This window comes from Passer montanus, unplaced genomic scaffold, assembly GCF_014805655.1.
Source record: "Passer montanus isolate IOZ18808 unplaced genomic scaffold, ASM1480565v1 scaffold4, whole genome shotgun sequence".
Classification (NCBI taxonomy): domain Eukaryota; kingdom Metazoa; phylum Chordata; class Aves; order Passeriformes; family Passeridae; genus Passer; species Passer montanus.
Genome location: NW_024368818.1, coordinates 14,948,893 through 14,965,418, shown reverse-complemented (window position 1 = coordinate 14,965,418; position 16,526 = coordinate 14,948,893). Strand labels below are relative to the sequence as shown.

At 47.1% G+C, this 16,526-nt stretch overlaps 1 protein-coding gene across 1 annotated transcript; it reads left to right on the top strand.

The window, feature by feature from the left end:
- Window positions 1-14,722: 14,722 nt before the first annotated feature.
- Window positions 14,723-16,526, top strand: FAM181B (family with sequence similarity 181 member B). Its single transcript, XM_039718709.1, has one exon. It carries the CDS (start codon window positions 14,723-14,725, stop codon window positions 15,767-15,769), a length of 1,047 nt encoding a protein of 348 aa, XP_039574643.1. The 3' UTR covers window positions 15,770-16,526.

Here is a 16,526-nt window from a genome sequence, read left to right as displayed (position 1 = left end):
GCCCTACTGGGAAGGAGGAAATTTCTTGTAAAAATCCAGAATCTGGTTGAACAATGTGGCCTTTTATTTTTCAGCCTTGGAATCAAGCCTGGCTGCCCTTGTAAACAAAGAAAGGAAAGAATCACTGAACCAACCAAACACATAAAAACTGACCACGTCTGTCTTTGAAGTTCCCTTTATGTTGTTTGGAAAACTTGGGATTATAGAGATTTTTTTTCTTTTTTTTTTTTCTTCTTCTCCTTCTTTTTTTTTTTTCCCTTAGAAAAAGAGGGATGGAAGTTAAGGGAAACTTTTTCTTAAACAGAGCAGAAGTCATTAATTAAGTATCCCATTCATACCCGAGGCACCGGCTCATCAATCAGATTTCTTATTAGCATTCTGATGACCCGCCTGACCCCCTGTCTCTGCACTGTCTGCATGACGACACGGAGAGGCAGACCACACACCGAACAGAGGAGGAGGAGGAGGATTATTCGGCACTTTTCCTTGCTCCGGGGCGGGGGGACCGGGCTGGGGAGAGGAACGGTGATGGACGTTGTTGTTTTGGGTGGAGGCGAGTCAATAAGTGGCTCCTGGAGAAACAGCCCTGAGAGCCTGGGAGAGTGACTCAGGAGGTGTCTGCTGCGTGCACAGTGCTGCTTCGGGGCTGGGAGCAGGGCTTGGTGCTATCACAGGGTTATATCAGCTATCACAGGGTATCTCTGCTCCCACTGTGGTCACAGGGAGCTTAAACCCAGCAGGAAGAACAGGATTTTAGCACAGTGACTCCTGTCAGGAAATGACTGGGTCCTGAAAATGTGCTGGTGGCTTTGGGCTCTGTAAGTAGGCTGCGTCCTCAAGGTGGGTAAGAGTCCCACATTACCAGTCCTCCAGCCTTTCTCCTTCCAAGTTATCCTAATTACAAGCACTTATCTGATTAAATCTTTACACAACTTGTTTTGGGCAAGGTTTTTATGTTAAAGAAAAAAAAGAGGACAGTGACAGCAGCAAGCTGTGAGGTGGGCACATCTTGAGAGAAAATGCAACTGCAGCAGCCCCTTGCTTAGAATGGGAATTTACACATGCACACACATGCTGACAGCGTGCAGGGTTGAAGGAGTGTTGGTTCAGATTAGGTATAAGAAAGAAGTTCTTTGCAATGAGGTTCAGAGACACGGGTTGCCCAGAGAGGAGGCGGATGCCCCATCCTTGGAACCATTTGAGGCCAGGTTGGATGGGGTTCTGACCAGCCTGGTGTAGCTGAAGGAGTCCCTGCTCATTGCAGATGATTTTAAAAGTATTCCATGATTCTGTGATTCCTGGTGGCCCTGACCAGGGAAGGCCGTGGCCAGTGGAGGAAGGCAGCAGTGGCAGTGTGAATGATGTGCCCATGTGCCTGCCACAGGAATAGAACCACGAGTATGGTCCTACTCTTAGGGCAACTTGTTACCAAGAGTTGGCTGAGATTGCTAAATGAGATTTGTTTTGACAAGTGTTCTTAAAATAAAACATTTTGACTCTTGAAACTAGGGTTGCTGTTCTCCTATTTCTTCATTCTTTTCTGGTTTTCTTTTTCTTCTTCAAAAGCAAAAGTATATTGTTGCAAGTAGGCCTCTGGCCAAGAATAATTGGCATAAACTCCATGTATTAGAGAAGGCTGATCAATAATCTTTATTAAGAAACCTACTGCTCTTTTTTATACCCTAATTGCCTACAGGTGGAATTGATTGGTCCTGTAATTAAAACACCATCACCACTGTCTAATTAAGAAACCACCCTTTGGTAAACAAATCTCCATAACACATTCCACATGTTCACAATGCCAGGTGCAGCAACATAAGAATCGTTTCTCATTCTTTCCCCTGATCTTCTCACAGACTTTCCCAGAACGATGCCTGGCAAAGTTGTGCCAGGCATTGTTCTGTGGCCAGAGAGCTGCTGCCACAAAAGTACAGTGGTGTGTTTGGTGCATGGACAAAAGGAAATCTGGGAAATGTGAATAAAATTCCAAAGTTTATAATGTATTGTTGGTTTGAACCTGACCAAGTGTCACATATTCTCCATTAAGTCTCACAACCCTGGGGAGTTACCACCATAGATATCTCTGGCCTTAGGCAATATTCCCTGAGTTGTGCTAAAACTGGTAGGGATTAGACACCTTTAGGAGTCTGAGCCTCGGGATTTAGCCTAACAAGAAAAGTCCCTCTGGACAGCAAATTGCATCTTCTCTCCAGCCAAAACCCCAATGTATGAAACATCCTTGTCTTTGGGGCTCATTCTCAAGGCAGAGGGTTGTGACAAATAAAGGGAGCACAAAGGTCCTTCCTGGAGATGCAAAGATGTACATCAGTCTTTGCTGAGCGAGGAGGAAGGGAGAGGATGGAAGTGAAAGTGGGCAGCAGTTTCATGTGTCAAGTTAAACACCAAAGCAGCCAATTCCTGAACCCAGGGCTTCCCAGCCCATGCAGGAGCCTTTGGCACAAAGCTACAGGAACTCTTCAGCTTGCTGTCCCAATGGATCCTCAATTGGGCACCAGTGTGAGGGGTGCAAGTCAACTCCTTCTGCCCTGTGTTCTGAAATTAGCATTTTGTTGTGGTTTAACTCCAGCCAGCAGCTCAGCCATACACTCATTCCCCCCACCTCCTCAGCAACACAGGGAAGAGAATGGGAAGAGCAGAAGTGAGAATTAATGACAGTTTAATAGGTGAAGAAAAAGCTGCACACAAAAGTAGAGCAAAATAAGGAATTCATTCCCCACTTCCTATGGGCAAGCAAGTATTCAGCCATCCCCAGAGGAAAGCAAGTAATGGTGACTTGGAAATGTTTTCTTAAACACCAGTCTGAACATCCCAGGCAGCCTCTGTGGCCCCAAGTGCCCAACTTTGACTAATATTGTAGAGGTATAACCATCCCCTCCTTGGCAAGCAACTGTGGACCAGGGCCAGCAGGATCACCTGGGGCAAGGATAAGGGCAGGTCAGATATCAGATTATCAGTCAAAGTAGCTGGAAAGTGGTTCCCTGGCTACTGACACAGATGTATCTTCCATGTGCTCAGAAAGGGATCTGTGCATCCCAGACACTTTTAAAGAGGCCGTATTTTTTTCTTGGTGATGTGTATCTTCCATGTGCTCAGAAAGGGATCTGTGCATCCCAGACACTTAAAAAGGCCGTATTTTTTTCTTGGTGATTGGAAGAGTGCCTTGACAGACAGCTCTTAATGATGGTGCCTGACCCAGAGCATCTTCCCAAAGCTGCTTCTGCTCTCAGAGCCCTAAAGACTGATGTCCCATTGGGTTATTGCTGGACCTCTCTACACAGCCCTTCCTGTCATGGAGAAAATCCTGGATGGTGGGCACCATTGTGAGGCTCATCTCCACACCTCCATCAGGCTGATTACTGGTGTGTATTCTGCAGCTGGGACACAGAAAGGAATTAAACCCGTCACTTCTTGAGTTGTTAAGGGGGTGGTTTAGATATTGACAGTAAAGTCTAGTTTTCATGGCCCTTGTTAACCTAAGCAGTGCTCGATTTAATTCCTCCCTGAAGTATCAGGTGGGGAAAGACTTCTATGTGGAAGATCAAATAATGCACAGAATTGTGAGGAAGAAGGCTCAAACCCCCTCCAATCTCTCTCTGGTGCAGCAAACAAGGTCAGCTGGGTACCAGTTTGGTGGCTGCTGTTCTGGTGCTGGACCATCTCACACAGCGGTCAGGTATTGTTTGCAAAGATGGCACAAATTAAATTACATGGAAAAAAATTAAACTGGATCTCTGTTGCCAGAAGCTCCTCTTATAATTTCTGTAGCCTGTTCACATTCCCTGGCAGATAATTGCCATGACTAACATTTATCTGACACAGCCAATTTTGCCACCAAAATCTGTTTTCTGACCTTAACTGACTATTCACAAACATGACAGCTCCCCCCACAATAGCACAAACCCCAACAAAGCTCTCCTAGAAAATATATCGGTTTTGTGGGCACTACAAAATCAAAATAAGATGGAATGAATGCCTCAGAGAGCTGGATGGAGAGGCTGAGTGACTGTTATTTCTCTGTTTTAGTGGTGGTTTCCTTCACCTGATTTGTTTATTCTGCTGTTGTCTGTTGTATCTTCAGACACAGGGACACTTTGTGCAGTCAGATGGCCACGCTGGGGAATGAGCTGCCTGCCACATTCTTCATACCAACCTGACTTCTGGGCTTCCTTCTTCTGTGATTTTCTGTATTTCTGAGAGGTCTGTAAGGCAGGAAAAGCTGGTACAAGGGTTTGGCAATGCAGTGAAGGGCTCTGGGTGTTTGATCAGCGTTCAGGTGAACCTGTCAAGAGTGAAAAAAGGACAGGTTTATCTTTTAGCAGCAATTTGGGCTGTTCACCATGGGGCTGTGTGTGATGCTGGCTACAGACAGTGGTGGGAGCTGAGGTTGAGACAGAGGAAAAGGAAGGACCACGACAGATGTGCACAGGTCTGCCTGTGGCTCATTAGCAGATTTCTAATCTAACAAGATTCTGCTGCCCTGACCAATTCCCTCTGAAGCTGACCCAAGTTTCCACAGATCTCCACTCAAGTCATGTGCATTATAAACCCCCAGTCTGTCCTCTGGGACATAGACTGGGCAGGATCTCAAGGAGCCCTTGCTGGATAGATATGGGAACATTTCATCCACAACGATTTTTTGAGCACCTGATAGTTAAGTTGTCTTTCTCAAGAACGAAATTTTGCAAGTGAATCTGCCCACCCCTTCCAAAATCCTGTTAACACTCCTTCTGCCCTCTTTCAGCTTCTGATTCTTCCTCAATGAAGCCCATACCATCCCATGAACCAAAATCATGCTTCTAAGGAAAACCACCTTTAAATAGTGCATCTAGGCCATGTGTTAACTCTGCAGTGGTCCACACCTAGTGGTCCCCACCTGAAGATCAGAGATGAAGGCTCCAGACTGCAGAGATGGCACAAAGATGGTATCTTGTGCAAAAAATGTCACCAGATATACTCAAAACAGGTATACATAACTTTCTCTGGGCGAAATTGAGTGCATCATGTTTGTATCTCCATACCTTCATGTCTGGCTGCTTGTGAGGGTGACAGGCTCAGAACTGGCTTGAGTCACTGGCAAAATTGCCCACCCTGTCTGTGTCTGAAGAGGTAGTCTGAATCCTCTCATCCCTCAGGGTTTTCCAGTGGATTCTATTCTTCCTCCTTGCGATGCCACTAGAAGACTGAATTTTGTCGATATTGGTGAGTCTCCCCATCCAAGCTGAATGACAGCTCCATATTCCCTTTCAGATCCTTCTTAAAAGTCCCTTTCATAGGCCCACAAGAAATAATTAGAAGTTGTTTGGAAGATAATGCCTTTCCTCACTTTCATTTTCCTGAGCATCCAGTCATATGAACAAGGCTTACTACATCTGGCAAATATTTGTTGTAGCGTCTGTACATTCTTGGCATGAGGCTAATTATGGATTTTTTTATATATTAGTAGACTTTCTAAATCTAAAAATGGGAATAGGAGGGATTAGATGACTTGGAGATTTTTTTTCCCCTTTCCAACTTTGTTCCTTGTCCAGTTTAAAACTGCAATGAACAAAAGTCGTTACTGGATGGGAGTCTCCCCCTCAAAAAAGAGCGTGGTGACCTCTGGATTTCTAAAAACCATTTTCAGGACATATTGGGCACTGGTTTGACACTTGTAGCTCCAACGGATGTTGGGACAAGTTGGCAGGTGCCCTGAGTTCTCCAGATCTGGTTGAGATTAGTTTGATTAGGTTGATAATGGACCCTTTTCATGGTCAGCAGGAAAACAGGTCAGCAGCATCACTGAAATAGGGCAGGGAAGTTACTCTGGAGGTGCCTGTTTCTCCCCATGAATAAGAGATCGGGGTGAGATCATGTAGGGTCCTCTTTGACAGCCACAATCAATGGCTTCTGAGTATTTCTTGTTAGGTTGCCATTTGGCAGTCTGGTGGGCAGGGTCTCCTTATTGAGGTCCTTGCTGAGCTGGGTGACAGCTGTGGCGATGGCTGTGCCATTCAGGCTGGCACAGCCGGGCTCCACACGGAGGGGACGACAGAAACCCTTGCACAGCTCACCCGAGGGCGGGTGGGAAGCAAAGAAACCCTGCATCCTCCAGCTGGGAAGCCCTGAGAGTGCAGGAAGGAAGATGAGAGCATGGGCAAAGCTTGAATCTGGTGCTGGAGGCCCAGGCCACGGAGGACGGTGCTGCCAGGCCCCATCGCGCCTGGCGCTCCGGACACGCCGAGCAGGAGCAGCACGTTCCCACCGCCGGGCGCGCCGCGATATGACGGCGTGCCAAAGGAGCTCAAGGGGGGGAATATCCTGGCATAGAATTTAAAATGTGCTCTAACCTTTTCTGCAAACTGAAAGCAAGAAAAATGCTCATAAAACTAGTCTTTGTGCACAGAAAGAAGTCCGTTTTTATACTGTTGCTAAGTTCCTTATTGTTTTCTGGCTGTTTTTTGTGTTTCTGTGGCAGCCTTTTCTGTGGGCCTCTTTCAGTGACTTAGCTATATTGGCCTGCAGATAATTAGATCAGTGCTATCATTTTCACTGTCCTTTTTCCTCTGGAGCAATTTGCATGATAATGGCAGTTTGTTCGACTCTCTCCCTCCGTCTCCCTCTCTCTTTTAACCAGACACCATTTCTAAACATGAAATAATTCAGGGAACAATCTGTGAGTGGCTCTGTTAAGAAAAGACTGAAACATCTGGTTAAGAAAACATTTCTGGTAACCCAGAATCCAATATTTATGTCAGCTATGGCTTTAAAAAAGATGCATTTTCTTAACAGCATTTTTAGTTTGTATTTTAGTCTACATGCAGTGTTGGCTGTATGCAAAGCTCCTAACCACAGTGTACTCCCACTCTGGGTATATATGTCTTTATTATATGTTTATTTAGACAATTTATAGGTAAATAAAATATTAAAATCTAAACTCCTAATGAAACCCATGACAGGGACAGGTACCATTTAAAAGGCAGCTGTGCCCCACAAACTGGTTCTGACCCCTCTTGCTGTGAGCTAAGTATTTTGTCCCACAAGATATGCCCAAATCTAAGCAGGAGAGCAAACCCATTGAAACCCAGAGCTTGGCCTGGGTGGCTGACACTGGTGTTGTGGTGATTTAGGGTCTGGGGCTTCCCATGCCAAGGGTGGGCCAAGGAAGCTCTTTGTGCAGGAGCAGAGTCTCCTGGCGTGCCCAGGTCCTGCAGACCAGTGGTCATCTCAGCCTCCAGGCTGTGCTGCACCACTGAGAAGATTATCTTTGCTGTAAGAAAGGGGTCTTGGGACCAATTCCTGCTCCTGATGAGATTAAACTCCCTGCAGACATATCTCAGCAAGGGAGAAAAATAAATAGTGAAAAAAAATTAATAAAATTGATCCTGGTATCTGAAGACCGTGAAATTAATTTGGGATTAAAAAAAAAAAAAAATTGATCCTGGTATCTGAAGACCATGAAATTAATTTGGGATTTTGATTTCCCTGTGGCAGCTCAGACAAGGAATATCAGCTGTCCTACACCTGATAATTTTTCACATGGATCTTCATGTCACTGGCAAAAACATATTCCTGGTCTGGCTTCTCAGAGGCTTCTTGGAGGGCCTCTCAGAGCAGCCCAGTGCTGCAGTGGATGGGTGGCAAGGCTGGGAATAGAAAATTATATTTGCCTGATCTTCATGTCACTCTGGCAAAAACATATTCCTGGTCTGGCTTCAGACCTTGGAGGGCCTCTCAGAGCAGCCCAGTGCTGCAGTGGATGGGTGGCAAGGCTGGGAATAGAAAATCATATTTGCCTGTTGAGTTAAGCTTATTAAAGATGATTTGAAATTTCCTAATAGGCAATTTTTGATAGGCAAAAGTAGACACAGTTTTGATAGCTTTCTAAGTTAAAAGTAAAACAATTAAAATTTCCACAGTTGTTTTTCTTTTTATGAGAAAAATATTCTTGTAAAGAAATGAAGTTTAACCAGTTTTCATTTATTTGAATTAACTAATTATTTTTATTTAAATACTGGAACATGTTGCTGAACAGTATTTTTACAGATTTATTTGCGCTGCAAATATCTCATAACAATTGTAACACACCAGAAAAAGCTTTACCCTGTGGGTAAATATCTGTGAGGATTGGGATCTCTTGTTGTCTGCCACGGGGTCACACAGAATCACAGAATGGTTTGGGTTGGAAGGGACCTTAAAAGTCTAATTCCAAACCCCTACCATGGGCAGGGACACCTTCCACTAGACCAGATTGCTCAGAGCCTCATGCAGCCTGGCTTAGGATACTTCCAGGGTTGGGACATCCACAGCCTCTCTGGACAATCCATTCCAGAGCCTCAGCACCCTCACAGTAAAGATTTTCTTTCTTACACCTAACCTAAACCTATCTTCTTTCAGTCTAAAGCCATTCCCCCTTGTCTTGTCACTCCATGCACTTGTGAAAAGCCCCTCTCTGTCTCTCTTGTCACCTCTTTAGGTCCTGGAAGGTGCTTGAACATTTCCCCAGAGCCTTCTACTCTCCAGGCTGATCCATCAGCTGAGCTGCACCATGTAAAGGAGTAGGAAAGGTTATGATAACGCTGCTGTGGTCAGAGGTGCCTGAAAATCACCTTCAAGTCAGAGAGAAGTCACCTCCAAGTCAGCTGAAGCATCATTAGAGAGCTGCCCAGAGTGGCAGAGAGTGCTGATCCCAGGCCACGGGAGAGCTGGAAGGACAAGCAGAGTTCAGCTCACAGCTACATGGAGCAAAGATGCCACAAGTCACATGAAGATGTTGACATGGGGTTTCATGGCTCAAGAAAATTGATTATTCCCAAAGTGCAGGGACAGGGAGTGGCTTACCAGAGTCATGAGAATTGCTGATGCCCAGCAATGTGAAATATTAAATCCACCAAGCAGAGTTATTCATCACTTGATGAAATTCAGTGGAAATGGCTTCACTGGGAATGGGACCAGGTCCAGAGCATAAATCCTAAAGAGAAGGCTTCTTTCTGAAACAGTGTTGCCAAGCTGTGTGTGACCAGGATCACACCCCAGAGGGCACCTGGCCCTCCTGTGCTCTCCCCTGTGCTGTGGATGGTGCCTGGCTAGACCTCTGAGGGGCACTGAACTCCTGTGATGTCAGTGGCCCTTCTGGGATACATGAAGGCTCCTTTGCAGCATTTTTAAACCCTCACTATTTGCATCAGGTAAGGTTTGAGGAGCTCCTCCCTTCCCCAGAGCCACACAGCCCCTTCTCAAAGCCACGTAGCACCTCCTCAAAGCCTGCCAGGGACCAGGAGATCAAACAAGCTGGTCCCTGCCAAGCAAAAATAAAACCAAAAAACATTAAAGGGAAAGATAGTCTGCAGCACACAGGACAGTGCTTGACATTACTTGCTGTCTGATAGCATTTCACATTTCTTCCAAGCAGCAACCTGCACTACTAGAGAAATAAAAGAAGGAATTTGATCCTAAGCCCTGCACATTTACCTTCAGGAATGTCTCTGAGTGAAGATGAAACCCCGAAAATTTAAAGGAATACACAAGAACTGAGGAAAAAAAAAATAATTCTCAATGGTATGAAAACTGGTTTATTTTCTAATTAATTTTATGTACTTGCAAATGTTTTCTAGGCAGGGCATGGTTGCTGAAAAAAAAAAAAAAAAAAAAAATTCACAACAGTATGAAAACTGCTTTATTTTCTAATTAATTTTATGTACTTGTAAATGTTTTCCCATAGAAAATTTCTACCAGTAGCCAAGTGCCAGATTATGAGCAAGACTTAATGAAAAACAAAATGAGAATTTCAAGGCCCAAAACCCTTTCCTGAAGATGCCAGTGGTGTTTTTCTCACAGCTCTTGCAGTGGTGAGTCACCAGCACAAGAGGTGGCTTATCAACTTATTAAATGCACTATTTTTTTGACAGAAAAGTTCATGATTTTGCAATTCTTGTGGGATTTTGATTTACTCCAGGTAATTTATAATCAAACTTTAAATACTTATAGACAATTTAGGTGGAAGCCTGCTGCCATCACCTTATATATTATATACAAGATCTGAATAAAAATCACAACAGTATGAAGAAGATGAGGGTTTCTTCAATCAGCAGGTTTATTTAAGGAAAAATTAGCTACAATGTGAAACGTGAAAGCAACATAAAGTTTTTTAAGCTGGTGCTGAGGTTTCTTTTCAGATGAGCCTCCCCAGGAATTAGATTTGGACATGGTCCCTTCCCCATTGCATGCTTCTTCTTAACTTCTTGTCCTTAATTTCCGGTCTACCATCACACAGATAGTTTCTCCCTACAATATTTCATATATAAAGTACAGAACACAGGTGAGAAATAGGATTTAAAACTGTCCAGATGAAGGAGAGTGAGATGGCTGTGATGGAAGAGCTGATTCACTGCTCCAGGTTTACACGGGAGTAACCTCATTGAAATAAGGAATTTCACTCCTCCAGAACCGAGACTTGAGTCAGGCTCAGCTGAACCATGGACTTTTGTATTCATTCAGAGGATTAAATAGAGTCTCCCATGTTTTTCAGCTGAGTCCTGCACACCTGACATGGGCAAAACAACCACTGCACTGTGAGCAACATGACAGAACTGGGCACTGAAGAACTGGACTGCATAGCACCACAGAATTTCAGAAAATACTGACAATCTGGAAATAAAGTGTCTCCCTCAGGACTTTATGAACTCAGTTCCAGTGGAAACTTTGCCTATATAAAGTTGATGGGATGAGGCATCTACATACAAATATTAAATTCACGTTAAGGGGACTAAATTTGGCTTAAGTGGAATATGCCTTTCATCTCTCCTGGTTTTACTGAGTATTTTATTGCAATTCTTTCTTTATTAGTGGGAAAGAAAATCAGTGTGTTTTAAAATTGTTCCCACTGTTGTGAGTATAAACTTCCTGAAGATTTTAGCCTGTTTGCAAGAGATTGAGTAAAATAAAGATTTTTTTTTTAGGTCAACATTTTCTTCTGGCAGACTGAGCCTGAAGTGCACTTTATTTCCCTTTAATTTAACAGCTCCAGCAGCTTTTCCAGTTAAATCGACTGTTCATTATTGAGCCCATTTATGAAGGGCTGTGCAGTGCAGTTTAATGAATCCCTGGCACAAAGCTCCCTTTCAGTGTAGGGAAAGAATAGCAGCCTATTTAGGTCCTGTAGGGCTGTATGTCAAAGGCTGCCTATAATACTTGTCAGGGAAGGGCAGAAATTCCCACTGATATAAGAATGTGCAAGAAATCAACTTTCACAACCAACTTGCCGATTAAGACGCGATCAGGAAATGAGTCCGTAGGTTGGGAGCGGTGACACCTGTTTGGGCAGCCAGATTTTCCCATAACTCCATCACCATATGGGCCATACAACCAGGAAGGGGAAAAAAATAAAAGAGAGAGCCCTCCCTCCCCTGTCGCAGAGATTTTCCTACTTTCACGCTGCCTTCCTGATGCCACGATGAAAGGAAAATGGGTGTTGTGAATTGTGAGAGCTGGGCTCAGCGCTGGGTTTGGTTTGCCTTCCCTAGGAGAAGGTTTTTGTAGTGATCGTAAGAACATGGAACAGTTTGGGTTGGAAGGGACTGTAAAGATCACCTGGTTCCAACCTCCCTCAGTGAGTAGGAACATCTTCAACAAGACCAGCTTGCTCAAAGCCTCATCCAGCCTGGCCTTGACACTTCCAGGGATGGGGAATCAACCACCTCTCTGGGTAACCTGTGCCACTGTTTCACAACTCCCATCATAAGACATTTCTTCTTTATATCAGCATGAATTTATTTCCTTTTAGTGATGAGGCACAGCGTGAGATGTTCCTCCAGGCTGATCCCAGTGGGATCCTGCCCTGCCATGGCAGAGGATTTACCCTGGGACACTTGGACACTGAGGTGGGTGGCTCCATGAGCTTCACGAGGGCAGACAGAGCCTCTGCAGCTGGCTCCAGTGAGGAGCTGCTCCACAGAAGTGCTGGCACTGTAACGCTGCCCTCCACTATGCAAGGCTTCCTTGCTTGTGGAAGCTGCTCTCCTTTCTGTCCAGCCTGGTCGGCAAGGATAACAAATTGTTCTTCTTGTGAAGGGCTCGATCGTGTGGCCATGAGCTCAATCTGTGGCCACATCAAAGCATTAGTGATCAGGGCATCCTGCTCCCTTTGATTCTCAGAGTCACTGTGCCCTGGTTTTCTAAAAAAGCCAAGCTTGATGCCAAGGGCGTTACTCCCAGAAGCCTTTGTTCAAAAACCAGAGGTGGTTGAGATACTTCTCCCTCTAACAAGCAAGAAAATGAACAAAACCAGATAAATTTCCTATGCAAAAGTGGGCAAAAAAAAAAAAGCAGTATAACCCCTGGAGCCCCTCAGTAAGCACTGAGTGCTCTCCTCTGGGATGAAGGTCTGGGGTGGTGGAAGCAATTCTGCAGCCACTTCACTCACCCCAGTCTGTTAGGGGCAAAGTGCAGGGAAAAGGACATCTGGTCCAAAATTTTGGCTGGGGTTGGGGCTATTTTGTGGGTCTAAACTCAGCATTTCCTGGACATTAGACCCTGCTAGTGAGCTCAGGTGGATAGCTGGGCCTGAGAGTCACCACGAGTGGGCTGAGCATCAGCATCCTGAAAGGGCACAGGCAGAAGACAAGCAGGCTCATACAGCTGCTAGAAAAGAGATGTTTTTCAAAAATAACCAAACTGCTATTTCCTTGAAAAAAATTCAAGTTTCTTTGCAAGTTGTTGACATCATGTGGCTTAGCAAATTTCCCTCCAGGCATTGCCCAACTCGGGGTAATCAGCTCTGCCTGAGAGAACACGGAGAATGAGCATGTTTAATGCAATTATGAAGGCTTTCTAAATCTCCAGATCTGGTTGAGAATATGTAAATTCAGCTGCTTAGCACAACTGAATGCAAACTTTCCTTTGCATGCCTGACAATTGTTTTAATACTCTCCAAGTTTTAGGAGGTAATAAAGTCTCCCGCTAAACCGTAGCTGAGCTCTCAAAGCTGTTTAATTGAATGAATTCAGCCTCACAGAAGAGAAGCTGGGGCTTTCAGCTCTTTTTTATCTGAGCCACCGGATATTTATCCACTCTGCATATAATGCCACCCAGACTCATTAACAAACCCTTTAGACAAGCCATGGAACATTGCTGCTACGATGCTGAAGCGGATGCTAATTTGAGGACAACTTCATTGCCGCTCTGTTTGAATTATTTCGTGTTGCTCACATAAGAAACAGACCCAGACTGTCTGCACATTCTGTGAAGGATGGCGACCCCCGTTTTCTAGACCCATGTGCAGTTCAAAGTGGCCTCACAGGGGATGCAAAACTATCTAGTGGAGCACACGGGGGATGTATATGTTGTTCTTTACATTTTCCCATCAATAAGGGTGCTTGGAGCAGGCTGCAAAGCTTGACAGGGCTTGACAGGGCCTGAGGGTAACAGCTCGGGTCGTTAATCCCTGTCAGTTGTGTTTGAGATAAGCAGTTTAAATCCACCTTCTATGCAGACATACTCATTCTGACATGGAGAGATACATAAACTTCCCATAGCCCTCTGCCTACCAGGGTTCTTTTGCTTCAATTACACAGTTACACTCAGAGCAAGTCCCGAAATAAGAGAGACTCTGGGAGCCTCCAGCTGAGCGAGTTTTGCAAAGGAGACCTTGTCCAGATGGGCTGGCACCAGAACCCAGGCTGTGCCTGGGACTGTGAGGTTCTGCCTGCCGCTGGGACCCTGCTGAGACCTGGTGAGAGATCAAGAAAATCAGCAATCCTGTTTTGTAGAGGATATTGAGCCTTCTTTTCCTCTCACGAAATACGTGCTTTCTCCTCTTTTCTCTTTGCAATACTTGCTTTGCATGCAACAAGTGTTTCAAACCACGGCGAGGTGAATTTGGCTGCATTTTCCATTTTACCACTAATTACGGTCCCAGGAGCCTGTCTCACTTTCCTTCTGCAGTTTTGCTTTCTGGTTTTTTCCTTCCAATACAAATCTGCTGCATTTCTAATGAACTGATGCAGACCATGAAAACTCACTTTATTTAATTCCAAATCAGATATGGATCTTCATTCAATTTTGGACATATAAAAGCATTGAACATAAATCTGGACCTGGGTTGAGGGTTGTTCTGCATCAATGTAAGAGTTTTTTGAAGGCAAATTGAAATACTTTTCCCCATAAAAAAGACAAGATAGTTCTTTCAGGAGTTGTTAACAGTACTTTAAGTGGCCACTTCACTAACTTTTTTAGCTTCTATGTGGAAGATTTATACTGCTGCTTCACTAAATCCATGCAACACCACAAGAAAGGTGGTCTAGTGGAAGGTGTCTGTTCTCAGTGTAGGGGAGTTGAACTAGATGATCTTTAAAGTCCTTACCAGTCCAAACCATTGCATAATTTTGTGACTTTAACTCCAGTCATTTGAAAACTCTACTGGATCACAGCTCTGAATTTTCTTAGGACTTGACTAGACAGAGAATACACTATGTAATGTGCATATCAATGAGCTTGGAAAAAAGCATCCTTTACAAATCAGTTTAAGTGTGTGTATCCTGGCGGCTGTCAGAGCCAGAGCATGTCCCCGTGCCCTCGCCCCCAGAGCCGTGCAGGCGCCGGGCCTGACCCCAGATGGAGGAAGATGTTTTCTGCCAGCTGAGCAGCTGCAGCGGGGGGGACAAGACTGCCGGGGTCTGAAGGGTGCTGTGCACCCGCTCTGGGCTGCCTGCGTGTGTCTGCTCAGGTGATGCCTGTGCACCTGTCCCGGGCTGTGTGTGTACACCTGTCCCAGGGCGGGCGTGTCCAGGCCCCGGGGGTGATGCTCGTCCCGCCCGGGTCGGTGCCTTGGTGGGTGCAGCCGGCCCGGCCCCCGGGCTCCTGGCGGGGAGGCGGGGAGGGCCGGGGCCAGCCCCGCTCTGATCCCTCCTCCTCCTCCTCCTTCCCCGCCCGCCGCCTTTTCCCCGCTGCCGCCGCCGCCGCCCGCCGGGCGCATCCCAGCGGACTCTGTCGGGACTCGGGGCGGCGGCGCTCGCCGCCGGCCATGGCCGTGCCCGCCGCGCTGCTCAGCCCCCACCACCTCCTCTCCTTCTGCTTCCCCGCCGCCGGCGGGCTCCTGGGCTATGCCGACCTGGAGAAGGGCTACGAGGGCGGCGGCGGCGACGCGGGGGACTTCAGAGAAGCCACCCGGGACCTGCTGAGCTTCATCGACTCGGCTTCCAGCAACATCAAGCTGGCGCTGGACCGGCCGGTGAAGTCCCGGCGGAAGGTGAACCACAGGAAGTACCTGCAGAAGCAGATCAAGCGCTGCACCGGCATCATCGCCGCCGCCGCGCCGCCGCCCGCCAAGGAGCCGGAGAAGGGCGGCGGGGGCGGCGGCGCCGAGGCCGCCGAGTTCTTCGAGCTGCTGTGCCCCGAGTACGGCGCGCTGCTGCCCGAGCACGCCGCCCCGACCGACGCCTTCGGCGGCCGCCTGCCCGCCGAGCTGGGGCTGGAGCACGGGCTGTACGAGCTGCCGCTGCCCGCCGGGCCGCACCCGCTGCTGGGCGGGCTGCTGTACCCCGAGCCGCCCTGGAGCCCCGCCGCGCCCTGCAGCCCGCCCAGGAAGGCGCCGGCCGAGCCGCTGCGCCCCATCTACCCCGGCGGCGCCGAGCCCGTGCCCGGCGGCAGCGAGGAGCCCGGCGGGCCTCTGCCCCCGGGGTTCGCCCCCTTCTTCCCCGAGTGCCCGCTGCCCCCGCCGCAGCCCCCCTACGACTTCGGCGGCGGGTACCACCGCGGGGGCTACCCCGGGCTGTAAGGCGGCCGGCGGGAGCGGAGCCCGCAGCCCCGCGGGGGCTCCCACACTCCGCTCCTGTGAGAGCCCCGCGGGCACGGCCCCCGCAGGATTCACCCTCGTGCACTGCCAGTCTGCTCCTCCTGCGGTTTGGGCGCCGCTGCAAATAAAATGTGAAACTTTGGGTTTCTTCAGGTCTTTTTGTAGCGGCCGGTGCCCCCCTTTCATCCTCCTTGCTTAGGGGCCAGGGCTTGGCCGCCTGTAGGCGGACGCGTTGCTGCACCTGTCAGCGAGGTGGGGACAGGGGCTGCGCTCCTCAGAGGCCGCGGGGACCACTCGTCAATGATTTCAGTCTACATCTAAACCTCATGTCAACACTTGAGGTGCGTTTAGCGTTTTTCCCAGGCTCACGTTTGTCACAAGTGCTGGCAGGTGTTCAGCTGAGGACACAAAGGCGAGAAAGCGAAGCAAAATTAAAAATGCTGCTACCAAAACTCAGTGTACTGAAATTTTAACAGCGTCTTGTGGGATCTTGCAAAAAGGCAATTTACAGTGATTCGTAAGTTAATTGATGGTGTAGGTTCGGGACAAAAATGTACTGTAGCCACTGCGGCCATGTGATTCCTACAGACTGTTGGATTTCTTCCAGGAATGTGTCAAAGCTCAGAAAGCAATGCGGCTCCGTCTCATTATGTACAGGAGATTATTTGATAATCATTTAAGTTATGTAAAAAGAGTCTATGATAGGTCCTATAAAAATAAAGCTACACAATAGATCCGA

Coding starts and splice junctions, on each gene's coding strand:
- FAM181B (XM_039718709.1), top strand. CDS start 14,723: ATGCCTGTGCACCTGTCCCGGGCTGTGTGTGTACACCTGTCCCAGGGC.